Consider the following 27,297-nt stretch of genomic DNA (forward strand, 5'->3'; position numbering starts at 1 on the left):
TCTGACTCGAGAATGCTCTGTCTCGGTGCTGCTTGGTCTCCAGTGGGATGGCTATCGTTCATTGCCAAACACCCCTTGACGTTTTCTTGGTTATGCAGCTATGAAGCTGTGAAGCTCAGAGATGAAAGACGTGTGAGGCTGTTAAAGTGACCTGCTCATGAGGTTGCTTGAAAACATGTAAATGAGCAGGTTCTTTGAAAAATATTTCAAATTTTCAGTTTAAAATTATTCCTGCAGCAAGATGTGAAGGTACAGGGAAGTGGGTTGAGGACTGCCCAAGAGTGCAGCTGGAAGCCAGTGGTGGGAGCTTTTGCCTGTCCATAGTCTAGCAGGGAGGAGGGAGGGAAGGCATGGAACACAGACACTGCACCAAAGGTTTCCACTGTGTTCAGTATCCTGCTAGAGGGTGTAGGGGTGTGGAGCTTTGAGAGTACCAGGCAGGCCTCACTGTAGTGTGGCACTCAGGCCGAGCATTTGCTTAAGGGGGCTGTGGTGGGGACAGATGGGGAGGTGGTCTGCAGGCTGCACCTGAGAAGTCCGATGCCTGCTGTCCTCCATTCACCTTCCAGGGGAGATGAGAGAAGGTTTTATACGAAGCTCCCTCTGCTCCTTTTCAGGTTTACCATGTACTTGATAACTATTGTTCAGCTTCATAATTGGCATCCTGAAATGGTACCAAAATATCCTTTAGAGGACTCTGTAGTCACAGGAGAAAGAAGACATTATGTTCATACCACTTTCTCGTTAAATGAATTTAAATTTTTGAGAACAGTTATTCCAGGAATTATATATATGATAACTCAATTAAAAGGAACAGGTGACGAACCAGGACTTTCTATTTCTTCATCATAAAACTAAAGCAGGAGGTAGGCTATACTCAGAACTGCAAAAATGACATCTTATATTTATTTTAAAAGGTCAGGAAGTGTATTCTTTCTAAAAGAGTAAAATGAGGTTTTGTACATTTGAAATATTAGCGCTTATTAGTAAATATCAAGTCTGGCATCCTAAGGGAACTGTGCTTTTCAGGGGACACAGATCATGCACCAACACCACCCCCCACCATGTGGCCACAGTGTGGTCTTCTGGGAAGTGACAGGTGTCTGCTCTCAACAGACCCACCTTGGACTCCACTAAATATACTCCCCAATCGCACAGATGATACAAACTTAGAAACACCTTCACTGTTTCTCTCCTCTGCAGCATGAACGGTTAGTTCATGAGCACAGTAACTGTTCTGTTTCCGTGGGCTACCACAAACCAGCTCCCACCCCAGCCCGAGCCCCGCTTGGACCTTGTGCATGGCAACTTGTACCAAAGGAGGGCAGGAAAATGGCCACCAAGGGGAGGATTTGGGTCTAGCCTGCTGACTGTGGTCACAGCAGCCATACCAACAGGGCCAGGAAATCGCTTTTTCTCTGAGAAGTGAGACTCAGTGTCAGTGATCTCATGAGGACGCAATTAGAAGAGCTTGCGCTGCAGCCACCTGAGATGCAAACACGGTGACGGTTTACACAACCTTATGTCAGCTGTGTCTCCGTGGGCCTCACGTATGTGCTTTCCTCCCCAGAGCTGACGCTCCCCAGCGCAGTCACACTGTGTTGTTCAGAAGTGATTGGCTCGGGGCTGGGGATGTTGTCAGTGGTGCAGCACTTGCTGAACATGTGAAAGACCCTAGGTTCCATCCCTAGCACTGAAAAAGTGATTTGTTTATTTTATAAGCACTTTTAGGTCTGTTTCAAAGGCTATTTGGAGCTCCAAGGAGGCAACCTCCCCAGTCCTGTGTGCTGGGCCACAGATCTAGTTCCAAAAGAAAAAAAGCCCCAGCATCGGTGAGTACAGTCAATCCTCTCTATTCACAACACTTATTTTCTATAACATTGCCACAAAGTCAGAATTACAGAATTCTAACCACTGGTGCCCGGGAAATACAGCGTTCAGCTCCTCCGAGCCTGCATTCACAGCACGGTCTCAGCACTGCTGTCCTCCCGTCAGCACATAATCCTGCTTTGGGCATTTCTGTTCTGTATTTAATAAGACATTGTATTTAGTATGCTTGTGGCCAAGGACACGCTCCTCTGCACCTGGGCACAGTGCTGTAATGTATGTGCATTCTCTAGGAGACTCATCATAGAGCCTTCATGCTTGGAGTCCCTGGGCATCCCTGCACCCATCCACTCTGGGCATACCGAGCAGAGAAATTGCTAAGGAAAAACACAGACATGTGAAACGCATGGCTTGGACAGGCTGTTGGACCCATGTTTGCAGGCAGGGCCTCATCATGGCCAGTCAGCCTTGGTTAGGGATAAGCATTTGAGAGACAGAGTTCTGTCCTTTGTGAATTTCTTCCATAGCTACATCCAAGAATAAATCTTGCTGTGCCTTGGTTTATGATTCTTTTTATTTGCTGCTGGATTCTGATTGCTATTGTTTTGTTAAGGATTTTTGCATCAATTTCATGAAGGATGTCCGTCTTGTAGTCTTTTTTCCTATTTTTTGGTACCAGGGATCGAACTCAGGCCCTTGTGCTTACAAGGCAGGTGCCACTGTGCTAAGTCCCAGGCCCCAGTCTTTTTTTTCCCCCTAGATCCTTTGTCTGACTTGGGCATCAGAATAATGCTGGCTTTATAGAATGTGTTTGGGAGAGTCTCCCCTCAAAGTTTTTGGAAAAGTTTCATGTCAGATTGTCTTTAAATGTTTGGTACAATTTCCTGGTGAATCAGCACCAGGTCTAATGTCTTTTTTGTTGGGAGATTTTTGATTACTGAGTAAATCTTCTTACTAATTAAAAGTTTGTTTAGATTTTCCATTTTTTAATCAGTTAGTTTGGGTAAGCATTAGACATCTAGGAATTTATTCATTTTGTCTAGGTTATCTAATTTTTAATATACAGTTTCTCTCAGTTCTCTTATAATCTTATCTGTCTTTGTAGAATTGAGGTAATGTCCTCATAATCACTTCTGATTTTGGTCATTTGAATATTTTCTCCTTCATCCCTAGTTTATTTCGCTAAAGACTTGTCAGTTTTCTTGATCTTTTCAAAGAATCACCTTTTGGTGTTACTGATTTTTCTCTTATTTTTTAATTCCATTTTATCTCTACTTTCATCTTGCTTATTTCCTCCCTTTTGCTACCTTTGAGTTGTTTGTCTTTTTCTAGTTCTTTAAATTATAAATTAGGTTGTTGATTGAAGATCCTATTTCTTCAATGTAAACACTTATCGCCATGCCCTTTCTCCTTAGCATTGCCTTCACTATGTCCTATAAGTTTTGGTATGTTGTATTTTTTATTTGCATTCCTCTTTAAGTGTTTTCTTATTTACTTTGTGATTTATTCTTTCAACTTCTGTTGAGTGTCATTTAGTTGCCACAAATTTGTGAGTTTTCTAGGTTTCCTTCTGTTATTGATTTCTAATTTGATCATGTGGTAATCAGAGAAGTTACTTTGACATCTATCTTTTAAAATTTGAGATTTAATTTGTGACCCAACACATACTATATCCTAGAAAATATTCCATGGGCACTTGAGAAAAATGTGTATGCTGCTGTTGTTGGGTAGAGCGTTCTGTGTATATCATTTGCATGAAATTAGTTTATTTTGTTTTTCAGTTCTGCTATTTCCTTACTTATCTTCTTTCTATTGTTCTGTTATTAAAAGTGAAGTGCAAAGTCTCCAACTATTATTTAAGAACTATCCCTTTCCCTCCAAAATTTTCTGCCCATATTTACTTTATGTATTTTAATGGTCTGTTATTAGGTGCATAGTTGTTTATAATTGTCATATCCTCTTGTAGTATTAAAAATTTTATGATTTATGACATCTTCCTTCGTCTCTTATCAACCTTTTTTATTTAAGATCTATTTTTTCTGATATTAGTATAGCCAGTATTGCTCTCTTTTGGTTACTATTTGCATGGTATACTTTTTTCCATTTCACTTTCAACCTGTTTTACTCTTTGAATCTAAAGTGAGTCTGTTGTGGACATCACAGAGTCAGATGCTGTTTTTTAAAATTCATTCTTCTCATCTCTGCATCTTGATTGGAGAGTTTAATTTATTTACATTTAAAGAAATTCTAATAAGGAAAGACATTTGTTTTCTATATTTCTTACAGATTTTTGACCCCCATTACTGAAATTACCATATTCTTTTGTAATTGCTTGATTTTTAAAATGAAAGTTAATTTTTTCTCATTTTATTTTATATTTACTCAGCTATTTATTTGTTACCATGTGAATTAAATTTAACATCCCAAAGTTATAATGCTTTAATTTGTGTTTATACCAGGCAGGTTAATGTTAATAACAAACCAAAATTCTGCTCTTTTCTTTAAAAACTACATCCCAACCATTTTTGTGCATGTAAAAAAAATTACATCATTATACATGTGTGTTCAAGAGTGCAAGCTAATAACTTTTTAATGCATTTATCTTTTAAACATGCAGGAAACAAAAAAGTAGAATAGATATCATTATTGGAATGATACTAGTCTTCATAAAGATCCCTCTTCATTGGTATCTTCATTCCTTCAAATGGTTTTAAGTTATGTTAGTGTCTTTTTATTTTAAATTTGAAGACTAATTTTTTTGAAAGGCAAGTTTAGTGATAATAAATTTCCTCTGTTTTTATTTATCAAGAATTTCTTAATTTCCTTCTCAGTTTTAAAGTATGGTTTTTCTGGATATAGTAGCATTGGTTTTCTTTAGCACTTTGATTATTTCAGCCCACTGCCTCTGGCTACCAAAATTTCGGACAAAAAAAATCTTATAATTTTATTGAGAAACCTCAGTAAACAATGAGTGGCTTCTCTTTTGCTGCTTTCAAAATTCTGCCTTTCTTTTCAATGGTTTGATTATAATGTGCCTTTTAGTGTGAGCTTCTGAACCCACAATAGGAGTTTGTTGAACTTTTAGATGTTTATATTCATGTCTTTCATCAAATATGGGAAGCTTCTAGAAATGAGTTTTTCATCCTTTCCTAGGGCTTTCTATTTTTACAGAGTTGCTCTAAGATATTCCTGTATAATAATTTTCCTATAAGATATTCCTATATAATTCCTGTATAACCAGAATATAAATTTAAGGTCATCCTGCATCTTTTTTGAATTTCTGCCTTTCCATGGGCATGCATAGTTATTTTCTAATTTTCCTTGTTTCTGTGGCTGGTTTTAAATATCTTAGTCTTCAGTGTCTGGTTTTCAAATGGGCAAAATGAGGAAACCAATGTAGTAAAATGTACGAGCCCTTTTAGTCTCCAAGTAGTTATTTCAGCCAGAAGGTGGGGTGCAGCTATGAGGGGAGGTGCACCACTGGGGACTACTGGCCTCTGTGCTATAATATAGCACAGTTCCCACTCAGAGAGGGCAGAATTTTTTGTGCCCAGTAGGCTGTACGCAGGTTACTCCAGGAACACGTGCACAACTCCCCGCACAGAGCTGGAGCTGAGGGTGACCAGTTCACCCTCATTGACCCTTCAAGTCTTCTCCAGAGAAGTTAGCATCATAGACTCCTGAGCTCCAGACTCACTTCACCAGTGAGGCTGCTCTCCAGGTGGGAGGTAGATCCGTCTGCTTTCTACTGTGCCATCCTTCCAGGAATCTTCCTGTGTCTCTCTCTTTTATAAAAAATAACAATGATGTCTCAGGAGAAAAGAGAAAGAAAACTTGGCTGATGAATCTATTAGTGTACTTTCTTCTGAGATGTCTCCTGAATTAAAACTGAAGAATTTGGGGATGTTTTTGTTATTTTATAGATTGAAATCATGCTTCTTTTTAGTAGAGCCATACAGATCACAGAGAGTAAATTTTAATCTTCTCTTGGGCAATACCAGAAAATATGAATGTATGTCATTTAATATTTAATATTTTCATTAATGAACAGTAACAATAAAAGATATAATACACATAAATACAAGATTCTCAACACATAGAAAATTATAAAGTACTCTAGATAATGCTTCGACAGTTCCGTGAGCTCTATTTTCTTTCTTTCTTTTTTCTTTTTTTTTTTTTTGGTATCAGGGATTGAACTTGGGTCCTTGCACTTGGCAAGGCAGGCAGCAGAACCACTGAGCTAAATCCCCAGCCCAAGAGAACTCTATTTTTATGGGCTTGAGGACCATTAATTACCTTCCAACAGGAAGTTTTAATGATAACTGTAGTTTTATTAACTAATTCATTTTTATTAATTTATACATTAGTATAGCTTTAATTATTTTATATTGTATTATTTAGATTCTAAAAGCCAATGATAAAAGCTAGCAAATGTAATCAAATCAGCAGTAGCATCATCAGGAACTTTAAAAAACTGACAGGTTTCTAATTCCATTGAGCAGAATATTCTTGTAAATTCATATTTTAAAAAATTTATCTGATTCCACAGAAGAAACTAAAAAAGACATTAGCACATTTCAGCTGTGATTTGATAATGTCATTGCATTTAGTCCCCCTCTAACATCTCACAAGTGATTTTCAGGCATTTTGCTCATTCCCAAGGGAGTTTCTGTTTTTTAAATTAACTTTAAAAATGGCTTAGAAATACAGCTATGGAAAATTTAGAGGTAATTTTCTAAATTGTATGTAAATTAAAACATCTTATTCTTCTTCACTGTGAATCACATGATGAGAGAGATAGAACTAGTCTCTCTGGGATTTCCTAGTTGACAAATCTGTGAAGCTCACAAGTGGAAATTGGTTTTGCTGAAATTTAATGAGTCAGCCGAACAAGCCTTCAGGGCCTGGTTGGGACCAGTATTTTGCCTGGGTTTTACAGGACAGTCCCTGCCTCATGGCTGCTAGGGTCTCATTTGTAGATTGCTTCTGGGGATTTGGTGCTCATGGATGACAGTAAGGAGGGGTCATATTGTCCATATTGCCCGCCTGTCCTAGGAGCAGACCCTCTCACAGGCTCTCCTGCTGCTTCCATCTCTCTAAAGATCCATCTCTAGGCCAAGGAGGTCAGGCCAGAGACTGGTACCTACTGTATTAGCTCTGCATTGATTTCCCTGGTGGGTTGGGCAAAAGAGCCAGTACCTGTGCAGCCTGTGTGGACTTGTGTTTACCAAAGCAAACTGGCCTCTGCTATGGAAAGGCAGTTATTTAATTCTTAGTCTATCAGCCCAGCATAGTGTTACAGTGGGGTTTTTAGGAACTATGGACAACAATGCAATTTAGATTATAAGATTTTGTGTAGATTTGCATCCATCGGAATGTATTTTACCTGTCCACGTATCATATGTCAGACTTAAAAAAAATAAAGCTGCCTGTACAATTTATCCATGGAATCTTTATTTCTCAAAATATTTTCAATTTTCCCTTTGGAGGATGTTTAGTAAATGTGGAGGATGACTTATGAGTCTCTGTGTAACATTCTTTTTTCTATTTCCCAATTAGTTTGCACAAAGCATCAGGGTCAAAGTTGCCTCTAAAGAGACATTTAGCACTCACTAATGAAAGAGTATTGGTTAAAGAAATGATAGAAAATTGATGTAGATTTTAAAAATTATTCTGATTGGTCTCATATCATCATTTTGTTATCTATTGTTCATTACTTAATCACAGAGGTTATTATTTTTTTAAAGTAGCAATTATAATTTAATAGCAATTAACATTAGGGGTATATTCAAATAACTTATTTTGTCTGTATTTGTAAGATGGCTTGTCTCAATTTTTCTTTCTTAAGATATGAAGTCTTCTATCTTTCTGAAACTTCATTTCATTGTGATTTTTGAATAATTTCCCTCTAAGTGACTCTCTTTTAGTAAATTATAAGCTATTCATATGGCTAATAAGTAAAGGACTTTTAAATTCCACTAATTTGATTTCTCAAATACTAATTTTTTCACAGTGAAATATACTGATTTAAAATTATGTGCAGATGCACCTATATATATATTATGTATACAGAATTCTTCAAACCAACTTAAAATATTGTTTAGCTTTTAAAAGTTGAATATAATAAAGAATACAATTTGATTCATTAAAATTATATCAACTTCTCTGTTTATATTCTGTTGCTTTTCTCACCCTCTCTTCTACCAGCAGTGCCTTCATCCTCCCTAGATACTATTTTTTTGTGTTTCATGGCTTGGTTTCAAACTTCATCAATTAAGTCTTTCACAAATTTAGAATATCAAACCCTTTTAAGTGCTTCCAATTTCTTTAAAAGTAGATACAAACTGTTGTAAAACCCATCACTCTACTTTCATGAAAACCTTTTACAAAAGTGATACTATCATATTTTTTCTTTATACTTTCACAGAAACCTTGAGTTCTTGAAAATCTAGAGAATTTCTCAGTTTCACTCTCATGTCTGTTACCTCTAAAACTCTGGCATTGATCCCATTCCTTTTGGAGAGTAGAAGTTTTATTTACTTTAGAGTCTTCCTACTTTAAAAGCTGAAATGGAGAATCATACTTCACTTATTTTACATTATTAATTTTCTTTGCAATTATAGGATAAACTTCAGGCATACTTTTCAGTGCCTGTCACGAAATAAAACTTTACCAGTGATGGCACTTGAAATTATCTCAGGCAAAGAAATGCCAGATGAACTGGTCCACTTGGGCTGTTCTAACAAATCACAGTAGATGAAGTGGGTTCTAAACAATTAAAATTTATAAAATTTTATAAATTTATAGTCAAATAAAATTTATAGTTCTTGAAGCTGATGTTCAAGATCGAGGTGCCAGCAGATCGGTGTCTGATAAGGCCCACTTCTTGGTCCATAGATGGTGCCCTAGCACTGCATCCTCAAGGGGTCAGGGAGGGAGCTCTCTAGTCTCTCCCGAAAGGGCACTAATCTCATTCTTGAGGCCCTACTCTCATAACCTCACCACTTCCCAAAGCCCCTCCTCCTCATGCCATCTTGTGGGGCTAAGGTTTCAGCATAGACATTTTGGGAGACAGGGACACAAAGATCATAGCACCAGTTACATAAATACTTGCAGGTATAATTTAGGAGATAGCCCATTCTTATAGGCTAATCTATTCCTCTAGCTATAAAAAAAATACACAAGAGTAGGTAATATATAAGAAATAGAAATTTACTTCTCATGGTTGGGAGGCTGCAAGGTCCAAGGTCCAGGTGCCTGAAGATTCAGCTATAACAGGGCTTCATTCTGCTTTTGCAGTGGTACCTTTTTGCTGCATCCTCTAGAGGATGTGAGGTCTGTGTCTTCCGGTAATAGAGGGACATAAGGGCAGAAAGGCTGATTTAATTCCCCTTGAGCCTTTTTTAATGCCCCTGTGCCTTGGTCACCTCTTAAAGGCCCTCCATTTGTTTGTGGGGGGTATTAGGGATTTAACACAGGGCCTTTGTACTGAGATATATTCCTAGAACTTTTTATGTATTATTTTGAGACAGACGCTTGCTAAAGTCACTTGGTTGCCCAGGCTAGACTCAAACTTGTCGTCCCCTTATCAGGGTCCCAGAGTCCAGGGATTATAGGCCACTATGCCAAGCTCCTATCTCTCAGTACTATCCTACTAGGGTCTAGGTTCTTACATGTGAATTTTGGAGGGACATGTACATTGAAACCAAAACACCCAGCCCCTTCTTTCTTCTAAGTCATCTTAAACAAGCCCAGCATCCTGAAGTACTAGGGACAAGACTACAGGGCTGGCAGGTGCCACTGGATGTCCAGGGCTCGGCTGCCTCCCACCCTGGCCTGCGTTAGAAAGTAGAAGGCAGTTACACTGTGGAAACAACAGCCTCAGTTGGACTGTGACCAGGAAGGACCACTGTGCTGGCCTTGCTGACTGTTTCCTCCTCAGAACTCTGGTGAGTCAGAGCTGTACATGTTTTTCAAGAACTCCTGAGTAGCTGGCCTAATGACTCAGAGTGATGTACTGGCCAGGATTCAGATATGTTTGGCACACTGGAAATAAGTACCTGATTTTTCAAAAAGGGTCCCTAATATCGTTGAAGGTGCTACTGCACAAGCCACAGGTGCGGGACCCAGAGCCTCATCTCCCTGTCTCCTCCTGACTTTGGTGGGAATTTGTGGAGATGCTGGGCCACAGAAATGCCTCATCGCACTAGCTAGAGAGGGTGTATCTTCTGGCATTTAAAAAATATTGGTATTTCAAGCTAAAACTCTTGCATCATGCTGCAGTGTTTTCAGTGGGATCTAATTACTATGGTGATTTGACTGCTTGCCATCTATCATCCTTTACAAAACACGTGAAAACGCTTTCTTCAGGGCATGCAGAATTGTTTTGTGACTCCTTTGTACCCTTCGGTCCAGACTCCCATCTGACTACTTCTTTGTAATACTGTGCTAGTGTGGTAGAGGCATTTTTGTTCTTGCTCAAAAATATTTATTCATCACCTTTCTATTCTTGTAGCAAAAATCTGTTCATAGATCAAAATTAATTTCAACTGTAACTTTCTATAACCATGAGACTCTAAGTATTATTTGTTTGAATTCTCATTGTAACTATTATTTGTAGACAGTTGACTAAAGTTAAGATGAACTTTTTAATCAATAAAAATTAGATATAAAAGGTAAAGTCATTGGAGATGCAATAGATGTGGTGATGCAGATGCCCTCCCCAGGCCCGTGTGTCCACAGAGTGGACCTATGGTAACAAGGTCTCAGCATCACTATTTCCTCTAGTTTTCAGTTTCAGAAACTGAAGCAAACTTGTTCACATAAATAGAAATGAAACATGGAAATGGGAAAAGATTTGCTATAATGTCGCTCAATTTGTTTGAGCTCCTTCCAAGCTGTTTGCCAAGAACCAGCTTGTGATTGTTACCAAGGCTTGTTCTAAAGATCTATCAGCTGGCAGTCTGATTAGGTCTCCTTCGGTGTTGTTGGAAATGAGAGAGTGGAAACTGCTGTTCTGGCTGCACCACTGTCTCCTCAGTCATCAGGGTACAACCGGAGGGCTCCGTAGCGGGGAGGGCCTGCACCCCAGGAAGATTTGCCGACTGGGGTTTGGGTGGCCCAGGACATGGGGACATGGAGACTGTAAGCGGGGAGGTGGTGAAGGGGAAGTGCCAGAGGGAGCCTCGGACAGGTGACTTAGGAAATGAAAGATATGGAAATGCTAATCACCTCAAAAACACTCACGCCACATCTGGTTCTGGTTTTTGCAGTTACTCTTACCCAAATCTGAGGACCACAGTATCCGAGAGCATCAATGCCAGTTGCAGGGCCATTGTCCGCAGGGTCTGCGCAAAGCCCACAGTGGGCACAATTTGTGACAGAGGCAGAGATGCTGCCAGACTAGTGGGCAGGCCCAGGAGTGGCCTTTTTTTGGAAAGCACTAGGAGTCTAGATAGTTTGCCCAGAAATGCTTTTCTTGGACACCAGACACCAGACCCAGAGTCATCCACCTGGAGGAGCTGAGCACTCCCGCAGACACCCTAGGTGTATAGCCCAGGTGTCAGGCAGTGGTCTCACGCATGTATGAAGTCACTGCTCTTCATGAGAGAAGCCACTCTGGAAGCCACTCTCCATGCTGGTGAGTGCAAGCAGAGTGAAGTAGCAGGACATGGCTGTCACACAGCTGAGCAGCCCCTTGCACAGGCCACCTGAATGGTCTGATCTGGACAGGCACATTTCGTTGCTCAGTGCTAACAGCAGGTGTTATCACAGATGAAGACAGAGAACAAGGGGCTGGATGGAAACTTACAAACTCCCCAAATTCCTTGCTGCCCACAGTTTGACCTCTACCCTCCCAGCCTCCCTGAGGGAGAGTGATGTCACCTCTCTGTTGCTCATTGTCTTAGTTTTTTTCCGACAAGGAACAGAGATCAGACCCTGTCCTCACTCCTCTTGTACCCTAGTGACTGTGACTGTGCCTCTTTTGGTTCCTTTACCCTCCAGCCTCTCTTGGCCTTTTTACACCTTTTAACCCCCATCAGTGGAGCTTAAATTTAGCTCTCATATGTCTTAGCAAGATGATTGTACCTAATAATCCTTCAAGACATTCTCCACATTGATAATTTTGGTCTAAAATAAAGCAATAATGATGCCATGCAATTGATTAAATATAAAAACCACTGTATTAGTGAGCTCTCCTTGCTGGACAAAATACTGACACTCACAGCTTACAGGAGGAAAGGTTTAATTTGGTTCATGGTTGGGGGTGATTCCACCCATGGTGAGCTGGCTCCAAGGCAGGATCATGAAGGTGGAAGAGAGTGATGGAGCAAAATTGCTTAGCTCGAGGTTGCTGGGAAGTGGGCAGGGGAACGGTGCCAAAGAAGAATGGCCAAGGGACCATATACATACTCTAGGTCATGCCTCCATTTTTTACCTGCCGCTGAGATCCATATTATTCCTATCTAGCTCTGTGGAGATGGAGGGGCTCATTTACCTCAAATTACCATCTCACCACGTACAAACGTGTAAGGATTTTTTTACAGTAAGAAACAGTGGAGGGGGATTCCTGACAGACAGTACAGGTCTTCACACTAACTTTATCACTTCCAGCCACCTTCAGCTCATTCTCCTTTTTTTGTGGGGAGGTAACTGGGCTGTGACCTCCTAAGGCCATCGTCTGTGTGTTCTGTCATTTCTTTTGGGCTGAGGAAAGGAGAGATGATCATTATGTGCTCAGCAGGAGGAAGTTTCAAGAACTTCTTATCTATAAAAGAAAAAAATTTTATTTTCAAAGTTTTGCCATGCCACTTATACCATGGCCTACTCAGACATGTCTAGGAGTGTGCTCTACTGATCTGCTCAGTGTTTCTTAATCCAGTGAAGTTGACACATCAGGACTCATAGTCACAGCATTTATGAATATAATTTAATTTCCTTGAATGGCATTCATATCTTCTGTGAGTATCCCCTGCTTCTCTCATCTCCAACCCACCCGCTACACACACCTGGAGTGGTTCCCTTCCTGGGGACGTGAAGTGGAACGTGCCCCTGAAGGAGACACAGGACACAGTGGCGGGGCCTGTGATCACAAAGAGTGATTTTTTTTCCCAGCCTATGGACTGTTTCTGCCTCTGTCTCCATCTGTGTTTGGGTGGGAGAACCTGCACAATAACCATTTAGTTTGGACTTAAAACCCACGGTTTATGAACAGACCTGAAGAATAGCATGCAGTGTAGGGGAGGAAAAATACCTTTACTTTTGTAGAGTCAGTACCCGAGGGCCTGCAAATTAAGTGGACAAGAGCCAAGTTAGCTGGAGAATATAGTGTATTTACACATCCATCAGGCATACACTTTAGAGTACTCAGTGGTGAGTAACGTAAAGGGGTGGTTACACTTGGGTTTATATCTTGAATTTAGTAGGGGAAAGGGAATGAAGCATCAAGAATCTTATGGGAAGACCAAGTAGGTTTCTTGAAGAAAGACAGTGAGGTTTTGAGAGCACATGGGAGGGAAGAAAGTCATAAGACAGTGTAGCAGCTGTGTACCACTGCAGTGGGGTCCCAAAGACCTCAGGGGTGAGAAGGCAGGGCCACTGGTTCGTCTGTTACAGAGCTGCAGCAGGGAGCTGGGCTGGGTAGCTGGAGCCCCCACTAGCAGGGGGCTCTTCACTGCCACCTGGTCACATCTGCCTGCCCTCTGGACCAGTTTCAGTGTCTTACGGGCCTCGGTTCTTGAAGTAAAAGCAATTGTGTGTCTGAGTCATGCTACTTTACACTTGATCTTAGCCAAAAGGAGTGATGATTTGTGCTACTTTAAAGAACCATTTCCTTATTGTCTCCTATAAAAATAAAATAGCTTTGAGAGCACACTAAAAAAACTGCAATAGAAATTTACAGATTTCTTTCCACCATCAACCTCCAGAACAAGTTTATCCCACATGTATTTGGCCTCCCAGTTTTAACACAGACAAATTGAAAAGAGTTTTAGATTTGCTTTATAAACACACCTAATGTATATTTCTTTTTTCCATAGAATTAAAAGGACCACATTGCAGTATAGAAAATTAGAAAAATATAGAAAAAGCATGAACATTTAGAATCAGTTGAATGTAACAAAATGTAGTCATCACTTTTAATGGTGTGTTTCACCTCATGGCCTCACTCTCTCTATGCCTATATTCACATCTACGTGTGTGTCTTTATCTCTCATCAGTATCTGCATATTTCTATGTTTACCTCACCACTATTTGTATAATTTATTGATATAAAATAATACTGTCACGCTTTTAATGATGTTCTCTTAAGTTTTTTCCAAAATTCTGAAATCTCTTTAAAAACATGATCTTTAACAACTGTAGAGTTCTGATTCTATAGCTACAGCAGAATTTATTTGTACAACCCTCTCTTGTAAAATATTTGAGTAAATTTACTATTTTCCACTATTTGAAAAAACTCACTACGACAAACATCTGCATACATCAGTTATTATCTTTGGATACCCTAGAAGTTATATGTTGAAGAATTTATATATTTTTACAAGAACATGCCTATTTTACAATTAATTCTCCATCTGAGTTTTCAGCACAGACCTTGGGACGCCTTCTGGGCCTCATCACAGTGAAGTCCTGCTTAGGCTTCTGAGACCCACGCCAAGAAATAGCATCTGCACCTTCAGCCACCAAGATTCTGGCTTCTTGTTCTCTTTTCTGCCCTCTAGTGGTCCTGTTGAGAAGTGGTGAGACAGAAAAGATAATTGGCAGATTACTCTGATTCGGTTGACAAAAATAACGCAAATTAAGCATGAGGGGCATGGACAAAACTACTATAAGTTAGAATACAATTGCTGAAAATTTAACATGGTACAATTTATTTCCATTTTGGTGTCTTTTGCTATGTATATTATGTTTTTAGCAGTTTTTCTTTCAGCGATGTGAAGGTACGTACCTTTTTTTTTTTGTTGGTTTAGGTATGTACCTTTTTTAAAGGAATAATTTTAACATTTTTGTTTATATCACTATAAAATTCCAGTATTCTAGGAGGTAAGAATTCTTTTACCTTCTTCCATCCCTTCTTTCTGCCATTTGGGATTTTTGTTGTTATATTTTTTATATCTATGTTATCATTTATGTTATCTTGTTGCCTTTTCTATATAAATAATTATTTTGTCTCATGATTGACTATAGCCATATTAACAGCAACCCTGGTCTGCTTTTTGTAATTATTTATAAACTCTCTATTCTTAAGTTCTTTATTTTGACCTGAGGCTTATTAAATGAACTTTTTTTTTTTTTTTGTACCAAGGATCAAACTCAGGTCCTTGGGCTTGTGAGGCAGGTGCCAGAACCAGTGAGCTAAATCCCGGCCCAAATGAGCACATTTTAAAACACGATTTTTCTGGGCAAGTACATGGTGAATTGAGAAGATGAGTGTGTTTCCAAAGTCTGAAATAATGGCTTTATTGGGAGCAGATTCTTGGGCTATGTCTCAGTTACTTTTTGCATCCCTGAGACAAAATACATGACATTCACAAGTTGAAGGAGAAAAGTTTTATTTCAGGTCACACTTTGTAGAGGTTTCAGCCCATGGTTGGCTGCTTCCAAGGCAGGGATATGCAGAGGAGAAATAGTCCACATTAAGGCAGGCAGGAAGCAGCAAACAGCAGCAGCAAAATCAGCAGTAAAGCAAGCCTCCCTTTCCCTTTTATTCCATCCAGGCTACAAGCCTTTTGGGTGGTACCACCCACACCCAGGATAGGCCTTCCCATTGTCCACACCAAAAACTGTGCTAATTCTAGCCAGTGAACTAATTTAGTACCACACACCCTTAATCCCAGTATCACATGCCCTAAATACAGCCAGTTTGGAAAAGCCCCACCTATGAGCACATGAGGCTTTGGGGGGAAATCTAGATACAATTCTTGACAGGCTGTGAAATCTGTGACTTTCTCCGAAGTCTAGCATGTTCATAGAGAACCTCTTCACCAGCCTGCTCCTAGTTTTCTGCAGATAAACTTTTCTTTCCGTCTGGTATGTAGGCTCTTACAAGTACCCTTGAAATGACTTATGATATTCCTAGATATTATTCTTTATTGACTTTGGTAGATGATTGTGCCTCAAACTTTAGGAACACCCCAAACTTTGCCACAGGAAGTATCCCCTGCCCAACAACAGCTAGCTGCCCCTTGGCCATTCCTGAGTGGACCCCAGGAGATGGTTGGGGCAGTGGGTGTTCTAGTCTAGGACATGCTGGCTATGTCCTCCACTGCTGAGACACCCACCAGGGCTGGTCCTGTCTCTACTCAGCCCAATTTACCCAGGCCTGCATAGCTGGTGGGTGCAATCATACTGATAACCAGGGCAGAACTGGATGCCCGAATCTCAGGAACTATCTTCATACCCAGCTCAGCTTCTGTACAGTATACGCTAGCGGCAAATAGAACAGATCGTGTGATAAGGAACAATCTGCCTAAAATGTCCACAGCGGTGAGTTAGAATCCCCTAGCCCTCCTGGCACCAAGAGGAGTTGCTCCCAGATCTGAATGTCACCATCCCTCTGTCCCTGGGGCTGTACGTGTTTCCTGGCTCAGGGTCAGCTTCTCCTGAATTTCTCAGATGCATCACCACACCTAGGCTGCTGTACCACCTGTCCTCGGGAAGGCTCTTCCACTTGTGGCAGCCTGTATACCTGTCTCCTGGGCCCTTCAGGTGTCTCTGACCCTCTGGGAGCCAAGCTTGGGCTCTGTGGGGAGTTGCTTGACAGTGCGTGCCTCAGCAAGTATCACATTCCCTGAGAACATCAGCTGAGGTGAGGACACAGCCAAGTGACAGAAAGGAGCCATGCATAAAAGAAATTGCCTTGCATAATCACCAAATGCATAGTCATTTTTTTTTTTTTTTTTTTAGTTTTTTTGAGACAGGGTCTCACTATGTAGTTTAGACTGACCTGGAACTCACTATGTAGCCCAGGCTGGTCTTGAACTCACAGTGATCTTCCTGCCTCAGCCTCCCAAGTGCTGGGATTACAGACATGAGCCACCATGCCCAGCTGCATAGTCATCTCATAGATGATCAAGAATATAATGTGATTTCTATTTTCTTTCTCCCCACCCCACCCTTTTGGGTACATATGATCGAACTCAGGACCTTGCACTTGCAAGGCAGGTGGCAGCACCCCTGAGCTAAATCCCTGGCCTGATTGCTATTTTCTTGATGACCCTACCTGCTCTGAACTGCATTTAATAAGACTGCTATACACAGACTGGTCTTTCCGGAGTCACGACTCCTTTCCCACTTATAAGTTTCTCCAGAAAGAGTTCTCATTCCAGCCTCCCCCTGCCTCAGAGTGCTAGTAAGATTCTATAGAAATGCTAACTTTAGTCTCTTTAATATGGTGACAAAGTAGCCAAATAACTGAGTGGCCAGTATTTGGATGAGGTATTTGAGGTTTATTGGTATCGACCATGTAGTTCTAATTTATTCATAATTGTTATTTTTTGAACCCAGGCCTTCACATTGAGCTATACCCCAGCCCTTTAAATTTTTTTTTCTATTTTAATAAAGAGTCTCACTAAGTCACTAGATTGCCCAGGCTAAGCTCAACCTTGTGATCCTTCTGCCTCAGCCTGCCAGAGAGCTGAGATTACAGTTGTGTGCCACCAAGCCCAGTCTTGTTTATTCATCTTGAGAGTATATGGTATTTTATGGTATAAGAAATGAGAGAAAAATGTCAATGTATTTTTCCATTCTCCTATTAAAAACAGGTTATTTATACTTTTTTGATGTTTTAACCACTGCTGGGGCAAACCTTGGACCTGTCAACTCATGTACTGGTTTTGTTCTCTCTGGTCTAGATGCTTAAAAGTGTAGTTGGTGGCCACAAGATATGTTCATTTTCAAATTAGCTTGCTATTGACAAGTTGCTCTCCACAGTGACTGGACCGACCACGTCAGAGGGTCAACGCTCTGTGCAGGGATGTGTCAGCCTGCCCGCGTCCCTGGATTCTCCCAGCTTGCTGGAGCAGAGGATTCGCCTGTGAGATCCACAGGAGACACATCTCATGAACGCAGGAGTTCACTTTAACACATCTTTGATTCCAGTCCTCCCTTATGTGGTTCACAAGTACATTATTCTGGTTTCTGGCTTATTTTGACTTTGCGGTATTTGTTGATTAGCAAAATGTTGGTTTTAAAAATTTTAAATGTGGTAAAATCTAACTTTTCAAAACAACGTATGGCTTTTTGACTGGTTTGAAAATCCTTTTGGTAGCATAAATGAGAAAAATAGTCTCCTGAATGTCTGTTCAAGAATTATTTGGCTTTTTCAAGAATTTGGCCTGTTCACATCCGGGTCTTTAACAGATCTTGAATTTAGTTCTGTGTCTGATGTGACTGACTAGCTGAAAGGTCAGCACTATTTCTGGAGGTCACCTCTCCTCTTGCTGACCTCCGGGGGACGGGTAGGTCTTCCAGGGTCTGTTCTACTTTTTTTGCACAAATTTTCTTTCTTTCTTTCTTTCTTTCTTTCTTTCTTTCTTTCTTTCTTTCTTTCTTTCTTTCTTTCTTTCTTTCTTTCTTTCTTTCTTTCTTTTTTTGTTGTTGTTGGAGACAGGATCTTGCTATATACTTTGAACAGGTCTTGAACTCACTATGTAGCCAGTGCTGGTTTGGAACTTGCAGCGATCCTCCTGCCTCAGCCTACTGAATGCTGACAGTACAGGGGTGTACCACCACATCCAGCTTTCACTGTACAAGTTCAGTTCCTGCAATGTTACAGATGTATATTACACATCCCTTTTTTCCCCTTCCACCTGGCAGGTGTTTCCTGCTTCAGGTGCTTCCTGCTTCTCCCTTTAGGGTGATAGGCGCTGTGCTTCAACCTTCAACACTGAGTGGAAGTGAGGAAAGTGAATCCTTTTTGCATATGATTTTTATTAAATGAAATTTAGAGCTTGATTTGGGGAAAATTAACATTTTTACCATCTTACGAATTCCACTCTTGAATATGGTACTTATCATTATCTGTTTTGATCTTTTGTCTTAAATTTACCATATTATTGTAAAAACTACACATTTTTGTTAGATTTGTTCTTTTACATCTTTCAGGTTTCTTCTCTCTTTCTCAATAGTGACTGCTGTCTTCTAAAATTATCTGTTGCTGGAGCATAAAAGCACCACTAATTTTTGAATATTTTACTCTTGACAGCTGGTAACCTTTTTACGCCTTCTTAGGATTGGCAAATTCTTGGTATAATCTTTTGGATTTTATAGAGACTATGTTACCTATGACACCAGTTTTATTTTATTCTTTGTAGCTTCTTTACATTTATTTCTTTTACTGTGTGTTTTATGATTTTATAATGAAAAAATATTTCATTTACACTTTCTTTTTTTGGTACCGGGGATTGAACTCAGGTCCTTCGCTTGCAAGGCAGGCATTTACACATTCTTTCGTTTTGCTTTTCTGCTCTCTGAAATTCTTGGCTCACACCTTGCTTTACAGAGCAATGCCCCATTGGGTTTTTGAGGCTTCTGGTTGTGAGTGCGCCTGGGGCCCTTGCTCTTTCTGCGTGCTCTGCTTGCCTGCTCTGGATGACATCCCCAGAGGAGTGCTGTGCTTACTTCTGCCAGGGAGCTCACACCTGCTCCTGGCACGAGACCAACTGCCGTGGCAAACCTCACCTTGGACCGTGCTGCCATTACAAATTCACATTCGAACTCATGGAAGGCTCAGGCCTGGCACTTTGATTTTTGGGGAAGTCTGACAGATGTTGCTTCTAGCATGAGTCCAAGCAGGTCACATCCTCATCCTTTGCCTCTCTTAGCTGAGCAAGGCTGGGCCTCAGTCTCATGCCCTTTCTTTCTGTCTGCTGCAGTCTCTGTGTCAACGCCTCACCTCGTGGTCACATCCTCCTTCCCCATGCCCTAAGGAGCTACAGTCTATGCCTGAGCCACTGACAAATACCAATAAAAAATGGTGAGGGACGTGAATAAGCATCACTCCAAAGAAAATGTACAAATGGCAGGTGAGCACCTGAAAAGTCCTATGTGCTCCAGAAATTCTACTCCTAAGAATATACCCAAGATTATTTAAAGAAGGCACTGAAACTAATATGTACACACACATTCATAGCATTATTCACAGCAGCCCAAAGGTGGAAACAGCCCAGGTATCCATCAGTGGGTGAATGATAAACAAATTGTGCTCTGTATGCACATGGAATATGACTCAGCCCTGAAAAGGAATGAAGTACTGTACTAATACAGGGTACAATGTGGGTGAACCTTGTAAACATGCTAGGGTGAGAGAAGCCAGTCATAACAGACCTAGAATGTCTGAGTCCATTGATATGAAAATCTACAGAGAAAGAGGTCAGACGGCTGGTCCAGAGGCTGGGAAAGGAGAAAAAGGCAGTGACTGACTACTCAGTGCAGAATGACTGCAGGTGTTTTGGAATTAGAAGATAAGAGAGCTTCATAATGTTACTAAGGACTGTTTAGTTGTTTACCTGCATGTTTATTTATTTTGTAGTGCTAGGAATTAAACCCAGGGACTCATGATGCTAGGAAGTTCCTGTATCGCTGAGTTACATTCCTAGACAATTGTTCTTAAATGGTTATTGTTCTGTGATGGGAAATTCACTGCAATAAAAAATTAATGAAAAAGCAGAAAACCTAAACTGGAAGATTGCATAGGGCAACTTCAGGGACTTGATTCCTTCTTTTCCTTCCCCTTGTCGTTTCTGTATGCTGTGCATTTACCCTTCATTTTAAAAATGCAGTTATTCATTTCATTCTCTGTTTACCTTGCTCTATGTATCACTTCTAAACAGATATAGTAAATTATTCTTGACTGCTGTCTTGCTGGGGGTTGAGTTCCTCTAAGCTGTTCTCTTGCTACTATTTCATCATGGACCAGAGATGGTGGTGGGGGAAACAGCACTGATGTTTGGTTTGCTACGACTGTGACAGTCACACCCTCCTTCTGCATGGTCTGGCAAAGGCACAGTCTCTGTCAGCATTTCCAGTTCCAGCCTCCTCTGTTTCTGTGTCGCTGTCCTGACTAACCAGTGGCCCCATTGGCCCCTAAGAATGGTCACTATCCCCTCTAAGAATCATCTTTCTCCCCTCCCTTGTCCCCTCCATCTCTGCCACTTCCTACCTTCAAAATTCAGCCGTGAAGCCCCAGGAGCTCAGAGACACCATCCTTGGACACATTCTTGATGCTTCATCTAGGAAAGATTCACAGTTCGAAATCCCCACACTAGCAAATGTCTGAACTGAGATCATTTCTTGGTTGATCCTACAGCATCAGAATCTCGCCACTTAGAGCCAATAGAATCCAAATACTGCTGGCAGGTTCATGGTGAGTTTAGGTGCCCAGGTTGAGGGAGAGGAGGGAAAGTGAGGGTCATGGAAATCAGACTCATCCTTGCTAAGATTAGAATTTTTCTCCCTTCAGTAGTACATGGATAAGGCCTTAAAAGCAAAGACCAGTCTTTTGTTTTTAGACCGGAGTTTCCAGTAGTTCATTGGCTGCTGGCTGCAAATTTTCTCTTGCTGTGTGCTCTGCTGACATCTAGTGGTGCAGAATGAAAGTGTGTGGGTGCGGGGAGAGACTGACTTTCCAGGGGCTGGGAATCTTCTAAATTCTGAGCATAGAGGAACAAGGGGAGGATGTACGTTTTTTGGAGGAAGTGCCTGAAGTATGTCTCAGTGCCACCAGATACATTTAACGATCAACACTGAAATATTGCTCCTAACCCTTCGTTTCTTTTGCAGTACTGGGGATTGAACCCAGGGCCTTCGTACTGAGCAGTATCTCCAGCCTCCTAGCTCTCTTTTTAATTATTTTGAGATGGTGTCCCACTAAGTAACCAAGTTTCCCAGGCTGGGCTTGATCTTGGATCCCTCTGCCTTAGCCTGGGGTTACAGGTGTGCACTATCATGCTCAGCCCCAACATTTATGTTAACCACCTTGGTAATTTCCAGGTGACTTCAAAATGATAGACTTTTAAGGTTGATTGCATGGCTTAATTGTTTGTAGGAAACAGAATTCCGGTGCTGTTGAGTAGACCCAGGAGGTCTGACCTGTGTGAGATTCCCTAGAACCACCTCAGCTTCTCCTCCCTCCCAAACTGGGAATTGAGAGGAGTCCAGGATAAATGCCAGGTCCCCAGATTCATCTCCTCAGCCCTTCAGGGAAGATTCCTAGGAGAGCACAGGCAAGAACCACATTGCCAGTGTTCTCAAAGAAGGGCTCAAGGCCAGCGGGTCCCCTGTTCTGCTGTAATTTGGGGGAACCCCCTTTATTCCTCCAGGCATCACGGCCTATGTCTGCTGACAGTGCTGTCAATAGGAACCTTGTGGCACCTCCTGTCCCCAGCAGCCTGAGCACGGCAGGCCCTGTCTCACCTCCGTTGTACATAAGAAGCTGAGGCTGGGTGGGTATGTGACTAGCCAAGGTCTGATGCTGGACATAAACCTGGAGGGAAGCAGCTGAGGCAAACTGAGAGATCAGCAGCATGGAACTGGAGGTAGGCATGAAGCAGGGAGAGCTAAGCTTTCCAGGGACGAGCAATGACAGCACTGGGCACATCTGCAGATACTCCAGCCAAGCCACCACTGCACAGTAGCACGTTTTTCTAGAATCCTATGCACAATTTTCTTTAGAAAATAGCATGTATGGCTTCTATTAGCTATTTGCCTACCACTCTATAAATGTGGTTTAGGGGAATGTGTATAGGTGCTCAGGATCCTCTGTCACCAGCAGAGAGAGACACGGATAGAGACCTGACTCCCTTCTGTGGGGGCAAAATGTCCTATCAGATTCACTTAAAGGTCGAAGTCAAAAGGCCTCTGAGGATGAAGTGCTGCTTGGTCATCCAGGCTGGAAATTCCAGCTTCAGGAAGGCTTCACCTCTTGCCATCCACATTTGTCACAGGTCCCTGGCTCATGGTCTAAATTTCAAGAACAGACGCAATCCATACCTTTTCCTAAAATATTTATCTATCATTCATCTAGAAATTTTTGGTATATTTTTTCAAGTAACAAAACACCAAAGTATTTGACCATTTCACTTTTACACACAGCTCTCTGCTGAATTGACAAGTTTTCTCTTCGCAGAGCAGTCCTGGAGCCCAATTGTTTATACAAAGAGTTCTATGTCATCTAAATGACCATGACGATATTAAAATTATGCTAAAGGCATTTTGACATACTGTCCAGCTGGGGGTGTAGAAAATGGAAAAGGTGTTTAGGAAGTGTGAACAGGGAAGAGGAAGGGACCAAAGAAGATTGGTTCTGGAGGCAGGATTTCCTGCTGGTCTGTGATAGCCCCAGCTGAGACTATTATTGAGCATCAAGGCATGATGTCCTTTTGTGCCCTCTACTGCCTCCCCCAGTGACTCCCAGCCACCTTCTCCAATAACATATTTGGAGTGGAGGACGTACTCCTAAGTTTATGATGCTGGTGACCTGGAACAGCTGGAGGCAGCAGAGATCCATCAAATCCTGTCAGACTTCCTGTCTTGCTTAGATGATAATTCTAAGCCTCTCCTAATGTTTGAACCACAGTTATTAGTAGGAGGCAAAAGAGCTGAATTTGAATTTTTGCATTTTCTTTATTTCTTACTTGTTAGTGGGTCTGAGCCAAGGGACAGAGGGCACAGGACAAACTTGGCAAGAAAAAGCCCTGTATCAAATAAAGGTGGAAACAGCCCCTGAATTTTTGTATGCACAGAGATCAGGACAGCTATGATTTCTGTCCTCCCTTGTTCTACAGCCACGATGCCAAGTACATCTTCAAGTAACATCCAAACCATTCTAGCAAAAAACAGATTTTGGAAGGGGAAAGGAGTCCTAGATGGGTGTATCCCTGGCTTTGGAAGTCAGTGACTCAGCATTTTTACAATTTTGTCTAGTTATATGCTTGCAGATTTAAGTTGCTGGAGCTAGCATCTTTGATGCCATGAGAGGTGAAGTAAGCTTAAAGATCTGCCCAGCTTGGCCAGTGTTGACAGGCTTGTTGGATATACGCTGTACCTTGGGAGCTTAAGCAAGTGACTTTTTTCAGTTGAGTTTTGAGGTTGATGTTGGAAATATCATCACTTCCTCTGGTGGAATTTTAAAAGTTGCACAAAAGTTGCAAGTTCCTCTCTTTAGGTCTTCTCTAAAGAGCTTTCTTCAGGCTAAAGAGGCTTCTGGAGTCACACAAAGTCATGTGGAGATTAATGTTCAGGCACAAAAAGTCCCGAGGCTTGGTTAGTATCCTTTGCAGTGTCCTTAATGCTGAAGTTGTGTGCTAGAAATGCAACCCGAGACTTACAGAGCTTCTTTCTCCATTTTCTTTTTTTCCCAGGGCAAAGCTGATGCGACTTCAGCTGAAACACAAGCGTCTGCCTCTGCAGAGGTAAGAAACATCATGTAGGGGTTTTTTTCCCTCCATGCAAATGTAATTTATAGTCTTACAAAATGTTAAATGTGCAGTCTTTCTCGATTTCTTTGGTGATTTTACAATGCCCAGGTCCTGCAAATGGAGGTGTAGTGTGCTTGCAGAAGAGTAGAGCTCTACACGGGAAAGTGTAAATTCTTTGACCCTGCAGGGGACATGAGTGTGCTCAGTTGTGCAGCAATATCTCTGTACAGCAGGAGGCTACCTGCATGCTGAGCTGGAAACTGCATCGTGCTATATACACCCGGGGGATTTCATCAGAATCTGTGGATCATTGGGGGTGATACAGGTATGATTTCCTTACCTTTAGGATGCCTATTATGTGACTTCAAGATACGCTGGGGTCACAAATAGCAAAGGAGTTGATAGCCAGGCAGGAACAGCATCCACCTTCTGGATGTGCAGTTGGTAGCACTGGCTTATAGACCCTTCTGCCTGGACAGACCAGGTGCTCACAGTACCTGTTTAGGAATTCAGCTTCGCATGGATACTTTAGATGAAGATGAATTTCTACAATGTTTTGAACAGATGCCTGGCTTCAGTAAAAACATTATGAGTAGGATGGCTTCTAAGACAATTTTATGTTTGTCTCAATGCATCCTCCCCATCATACTAATGGTATTAATGGCACCTGAGGCAGAGACCAAGGCTGAGAATCCACAGCAGCCAGGCAGGTAGATTCTGGCTGGGCCTATGTCAATCTACGTTAATGGGTTAAACTACCCGGTGGTTCATATTCCACAAAAATATTCCTGATTCCTACTGGCATATTTGTCAGCTTTATTGAAATTAAAAAGTAATAAATAAATAAGAAAGGTTTTCTGAGAGAAGGATGCCTTCTCCCACAGAAGCAGGTCATGTGCAGGGTAGCTGTAATCTGCAGTAGCAGACCTCTTCTGGCACCTGCTATGGGCGGAAGGTACCTGAGACCCAGGGAATGCCAAGTACCAAAACCCTGGGGGAAAGTACCCGAAACATTTGGTTGCTGAATGTCAGATAGCAAAACAACAGGGCTTTCCCCTGAGCCCTGCTGTCTTACTTTGTGAGAGTTGTGGTCCTCCTGTGTATGTCTGAGCATGTTTTTACTAAGAGTTGGATACTAAGTGGTTGAATAAGAGATCCTTGATGCCATTATCTTGCAGAATTGAGTTTCCTTGCAAGACACAAAAATTGTACCAGTAGAATTGTGTGGTTAATAATAGCCTATCTATGGCTGTACAAATCCTCAAGGTGGTTCTAATTGTTATCTCAGTGACTAGACAAATGCTGGAAAAGTATTTTAAATTGTATTCTAATGTAAATGAACTCAGAAACAAGGAGGGAGAAGTGTATCTGATTGTGCTTTTTTCCTAACCTTTTTTCAGTCTAGTTTATAACCTGCTTAGGAAAGAGAGTTACATTCTAGTTGATGATTCTTAGAAAAACTTCACTTGGCTTTGTACAGATGTGCAAGGATTTGTGTTTCTTAATAAATCAAAAGTTTCCTTATTATATATATGTAGGATCACAATCCATATTTAACCTAGATATGTCTAGTGTATAGGACATTTCTATTGAGTGCCTCTTTTTTTTGTCATAGAAATGGATCTAGTCCAAGGGAACAAAGACAGGTCTGGTGGGAGTTGTTAATGGGATTCAGGAATGATGGTGGCACTAGTAGGATGTTACCAGTAAGTTACTGCTGCAGACAGCAGTGATGTCCTTCAAGGCTTTATCTACAGGCCATGTTTGGAATGGAAACTGTACAAGAACCCCACTGTTCCCATCAGGATACTGCTTCCAGATCACATCCTAGCACCAAGCAATAGAGGGCTGATATTGCAGCAAATCCCCTCTACTCCATTTAATCATGGTGAGCCAGTCTGTCTGTCTTAGTCACTTTCTCATTGCTGAGACACAATACTCAAGAAAGACACAACTCTTAAGAAAGAAAAGTTTGTTTGGCTCACAGTCTACAGAGATTTCAGTCCACAGTCAGCTGGCTCCAAGGCAGGCCAGTGTCAGAGAAGAAACCGTTCACAGAATGGCAGCAGGAAGCAGAGATAAAAGGAAGAGGAAGGGAGATAGAGCCCTCCAGGCCATGCCCCCAGTGCCCAGTGACTCACTTCCTCCAACCAAACCTTATCTCCAATATCACATTTAGCTATAGACTCTTCAGTGGACTAATCCACTGATGAGTATCACACACCCATGATCCAGCCACCTTACCAAAGCCCCACCTATGAACGCATGAGGCTTTGGGAGGACATCATCTAGATATAAACCATAACACATAACCAAACATAAGCATGCTTTCAAGATTTACTTTCAACTTGGCAAACAGGGATCTCTTATGTTTGAGGTAAGGGCCACAGTCAGAGGTAGTGGAAACTAGGTGGTAGTGCTTGTGTAGCATGAACAAGACCCTAGATTCAAAACAATAAAAAACAAAACCCCACAGATCAGAATTCACGTAGCATCATTCAGGAGGATTATGAACATCTGAGAGTTCGTAAGGTGACAGTGATTTAAAAGCTGTTCTCTTTTCTTTCTTCCTTCCCCTCTTTCCATAAATATTTTAACTAAAACTCTATAAAAAAGCTACGCTAAATGGACAGTACTACAAGTCAGACAACTATGCACCTCCTATTGAAAATCCCAGCGTAAATGTAGCTGCTGGGATTCAGCAGGCACCACTATTTCTTCAGCGCTGTCATGGAGGTGGCTGATGCAGCAATCACACCCATTAGTGTCTTTTATGTATTTTTCCTAATGGAACCTGCAGGTTACTTCCAGTTTAAGAACTAATTACATTTTTCTATCATAATGTCACTCTTGGTTTTGTAAAAAGATGTCTTAGAAAAGAGACGAAGTATGTTAGAATTCACAGGGGAGGAAGATGTCTTTGTCCATGTTCCCAGACTCAACCAAATCAGAAAGGAATGTGGAGCACTCAACTCTGTCTGCCAAAGAGCCGTGTGGCTGTCCTCCCTCCTCTTTTTCTTCAGAATGAACATGTGTGTCCCATTTCATA

General features: G+C 41.3%; 1 protein-coding gene across 2 annotated transcripts in view; it reads left to right on the top strand.

Moving 5' to 3' along the window:
- The window catches only part of Rps6ka2 (ribosomal protein S6 kinase A2), a 347,571-nt gene that overhangs the window by 44,222 nt on the left and 276,052 nt on the right, over nucleotides 1-27,297 (top strand). The window contains exons 1-2 of one of the 2 annotated variants that reach the window (XM_033763326.1): nucleotides 24,030-24,093; nucleotides 24,192-24,242. In XM_033763326.1, coding sequence (XP_033619217.1) covers nucleotides 24,052-24,093; nucleotides 24,192-24,242 — 93 coding nt within the window. In that variant the 5' untranslated portion in view covers nucleotides 24,030-24,051. Of the gene's footprint in view, nucleotides 1-24,029; nucleotides 24,094-24,191; nucleotides 24,243-27,297 lie in introns of those variants that run through there. The other variant, XM_033763325.1, reaches the window with a different exon arrangement.

The sequence above is a fragment of the Fukomys damarensis genome, unplaced genomic scaffold, assembly GCF_012274545.1.
Source record: "Fukomys damarensis isolate Sample0158 unplaced genomic scaffold, DMR_v1.0_HiC HiC_scaffold_14, whole genome shotgun sequence".
NCBI lineage: Eukaryota > Metazoa > Chordata > Mammalia > Rodentia > Bathyergidae > Fukomys > Fukomys damarensis.